This window comes from Ruditapes philippinarum, unplaced genomic scaffold, assembly GCF_026571515.1.
Source record: "Ruditapes philippinarum isolate M1 unplaced genomic scaffold, ASM2657151v2 ctg121_1_1_1_1, whole genome shotgun sequence".
NCBI classification, from domain to species: Eukaryota; Metazoa; Mollusca; class Bivalvia; order Venerida; family Veneridae; genus Ruditapes; species Ruditapes philippinarum.
Window position 1 is genome coordinate 1 of NW_026861840.1, and position 3,892 is coordinate 3,892.

Genomic DNA, 3,892 nt, shown 5'->3' on the forward strand with positions numbered 1-3,892 from the left:
CAAAAGGGGGGAATCATCAGCCTTTTATCAGGAAAAAAGACTCTTTAAATGCTGCTTTCACCAGGGCGCATTCTCCGAATCCGCCCACTAGAATCACTGTGACAACATCTTCTAGCTTCGGTTCAGTAAATAACTCTTTCACATGGTTAATCAATTTGTTAATCGAAACATCGAATAGCTTTTTAACAGTAGCCTTTTCAATCCTCAATTTATCCCCTGTCCACGTGACAATATTCTTAAATCTTGAATTGGCAATTTTTTGTTTCACACTTTCACCGTCAGACTCCGCAAATTCTCTTAGACAAGCAGGGATTTTAAACGCAATTTTCCCAGCTGTATCCGTTGTTATTGTGCGCTTTTTTGTTTCAAATTCTCTTAGAAGATCAAAGTAGTTCGGCATTTCTTCTTGTATGAACTTTTCCATGGCCTTTTCGCCAATAATCTCTTTAAATATTTCTATAAAGGCTTTGTCTACTTCATTTCCACCCCAAGCTCCACCACTTGCCTTATGAAGTTCTTTCAAACTTCCGTCATCCATCTTTTGATGAACAGTTATGTCAGCTGTTCCACCTTTAAATAAAAATTAACACAGAATAGTAATATCCGCAAGGACCGTATGAAAAAAGCACACACTAAGTTAACTTTGTATCATAGTTTGGGGACCTTTCTGTTGAAAATGTGTCAGAGTTAAATCGTATACATATACATGCACAGCGCGTTAACTGGAGTGTAGGTATTAGTTACCCGCATTCCAGATCATGCCCATTGATTGGCTCATTTTTGCTGGGGTTTACTTATTGTGACGGAAGAGAAAGGGAAAGCGACAGGAATATCATATTCTGATGCTCGTTCATTGGTTACTTTTTCTCGGGTTTCATATTGTGACAACAGGGAACGTGTTCTTATGTTTGACTATGATACAAAAGAGAAAGAACATCAAAACACTCGGCAATCTGATTTATACTCGGGGGCTACGCCCCCTCGTACAAATCAGATAGCCTCGTGATTCGATGCTCTTTCTATTACTTGTCAAAGCAATACGTTAATATATTATAAGAATATAAAATTAAAACTTTCATAATCATATCTTTATGGTGGCATATTTCTGCCACCAGATAATCATATAACTAACTAGTTAATAAAGAAGTTACGTAACTAGTAAACCTCTTAATTAACTAATTAGTTATGTGGATAACTAGTTACGTAACTAGTTAATTTTTTCAATGAATAAAATATCATTACGGGAAATAAATGCATGTTAGTGCCTACAACTGCCATCCTTTTACTATTTTACCAGCTTAATATTAAGAGGTTAACTAGTTACGTATCTAGTTAACCCCTTAATTAACTAGTTAGTTATATGGTTATCTGATGGCATTTTATCACAGTATATATACAACTGTACATTTATAAAGTAATTTATCGGATAAATGTTTCATTCAAATTATGCCAACATGATTTATACATATTAGATAATTATAAGGATTATTCGTAATGATGCTGATGATATACATGAAAGAACTATACCTCCTAAATCAACAACCATATAGTTCGCAGACAGTTCAGCATCAGCGGGCGTGTCTTCAGTTACAACTTGACACCATATAGACGCTGCCTCAGGTTCTAAAGCGAGTGTAAGGAAGTTGTTTGGAATGCCAGCCTGTTTGTAAGATAATGTAAATATCACAAAAATTGCAATACAAGTTATATAGCGTATAACAATCTCATTCAAAGTGCATTCAAATGTAATTGCAAATTAACATACATGTACACGAATACCTAACTTTTTACAGAATATTAAATTTGGAATTTCTATTATATATTGAATGAAATCGTAATTACAGTTAAAGATATGCAAATATCTATGTGCAAGATATATCCCAATGAATACGTAAGTATTTGATTTATATATCCCAACATATTGACGCTATTACGAAATTAAATCGCTGTCAAAATATGCAAAAGGGTATTGTATTTGTATTGGACTTTATTAATGTTGCATCAGTATAGTATTTAGCCAGTATAAATCACATAAATGCCGAATATATTAATATTTAAGCACCGCCTTCTAAACAAAATTCTGGAAACAAAGTGATCCCTCGGAAGTATTAATCACAACAAAATTACATAAGAATTGCAGACTCGGTTTGATAACTATAAACCTTGTTTATAGTGGCGGCATGGCCAAGTGCTAGTAACCTAACGATCGCTAGCTGTGTAAGTTCAAACCCGTCAGGGGCAACCGTAGTTCCCTTGAGTAAGAAACTTTACAATCATTGCTCAGTACTGGTTGGTTCCAGGAATGGATTCGAAAGTGTGTCTATAAGCTTACAGCTTTCTACACAATCGAACTAAAATAAATTATGTATAAACTAAACTAAACCTTATTTGCTGCTCTTCTCATGAACTGTTTCGCACGTTCATTCCATATTGCTGGTACTGTCATTACATATTGTATTTCACTCTCCCTAATTCCAATTGTTCTCAGATTTAACGTTTCTAAAGCGTGCTTTTTCAAAAAGCGAATTGAATGTGAAATAATGTCTATCGCTGGAGCACTTTTTCCTGCTATATCTTCTATCGTTGTGTTTATTTGTAAATCCTATAAAACGAGTAAAATGTATTTTATTTAATTTAAACTTAAAACAATGATCAATATTTATATAATACTTCTCTTATAATGAGATAGTCTTCACAAAACACCTTATTTATATAAAGTACTTTAGACTTTGTATAGTAACGCCGACACATGGCCATTATCTTGACAATTTTCTTGGATGATCTAAGTTAACCCTGTCCTAAATTATAGACACAATTTGTCATTTTAACATAACCATCGACCTGCCGAAAGGCTCCTTTCAAAAGCTGGATGACCTCCAATCCATTATCTATTGGTGCAGGGCAAATGACTCGTTGTCAGCGATTTCAACTTTAAATTAGTAGCTAATTGTAAAACTCAAATGAATATTGTTTGCTCAACAAATGAAAATAAAATTTAAAGGAAGGAAAAATTTGTTCTTATTCGTTGTAGAAAAACCATCATTTTCTACATCTATTTCATTACCTTTCCTGTAGAATAGAGACTCATTTTGAACCGTCTAAAAAGATACCAGTCATGGTGTTCGTCATCTTCTGCCAAATCAGCAAATTTGTCCTCAGCTTCAAAACCAAATGAATGAAACTCCTTCTCTGGTGTTAGCAACACTGCTGTTGGACATTTGAGTGACATTAGCTGTGCCGATCCGGCTACCCAGGCTTCATTTGTTTCAATTTTATCCGGTTTATCCAGAAACGAAAATGCATATCCACTATAAGTTGTCCCAAAATCAATAGCAACAACGACTAATGTATTGCTTTTTGTTACCGTTTTGTTTATTGGTTTATTTTCTGTCATATCTGAAGAGAAGATAATAATATCAGTGGTGTTTCATAAACAAAGCAAGCTGATGTTCAAGTCGGGTATTTCAATTAAAAAAAAATGGAGAAAAATCTTTAAATGGCCTAGCCAACATATGAAACGTTGATAATTCATTGACCAGTATCTAATATAGTTTAAAGAAGATTTTAGCAATTTGACTTACTTTTTCTATAATAGACTTGGAACAAATCTTTCCATCAATCCATTTCTTGAAATCTTTACTTTAACAACAATTTTATTCCTTTCAACCGGAGCTACTTTAAGTGTTTTCTAATAAATATACACTATTCTCATAAGGATAATGTTTCAATATCCGATTTAGAAACAGGAAGTATAAAACGCAAGAATCAAAAACGAAACTATATATTCTATAGTTTCAAAGTACTGAAAATTATTTGCACGGTCAATTCAATAGTTTAAACATTTTTCATATTTAAAAAAATGAAAAAAAGTTAATTTACAAGTCTTTATATT

The 3,892-nt window shown here is 33.1% G+C and overlaps 1 protein-coding gene across 1 annotated transcript; it reads right to left on the reverse strand.

Moving 5' to 3' along the window:
• Nucleotides 1-16: 16 nt before the first annotated feature.
• Nucleotides 17-3,762, reverse strand: LOC132717004 (heat shock 70 kDa protein 12B-like). Its single transcript, XM_060700355.1, has 5 exons — nucleotides 3,582-3,762; nucleotides 3,065-3,396; nucleotides 2,384-2,602; nucleotides 1,528-1,660; nucleotides 17-570 (listed from the first exon to the last, which is right to left on the reverse strand). The coding sequence occupies exons 2-5, from the start codon at nucleotides 3,392-3,394 to the stop codon at nucleotides 17-19; spliced, it is 1,236 nt and encodes a 411-aa protein (XP_060556338.1). The 5' UTR covers nucleotides 3,395-3,396; nucleotides 3,582-3,762.
• Between the last annotated feature and the right edge of the window lie 130 nt (nucleotides 3,763-3,892).

Bases quoted from the DNA above. Each gene is read 5' to 3' on its own strand.
- LOC132717004 (XM_060700355.1), bottom strand. From the start codon at position 3,394: ATGACAGAAAATAAACCAATAAACAAAACGGTAACAAAAAGCAATACA. The intron at 2,603-3,064 runs GTAATGAAATAG...CTCGTTTTATAG, and splicing joins GTCTCTATTCTACAGGAAAG to GATTTACAAATAAACACAAC. The intron at 571-1,527 runs GTATAGTTCTTT...TTTTATTTAAAG, and splicing joins TATGGTTGTTGATTTAGGAG to GTGGAACAGCTGACATAACT.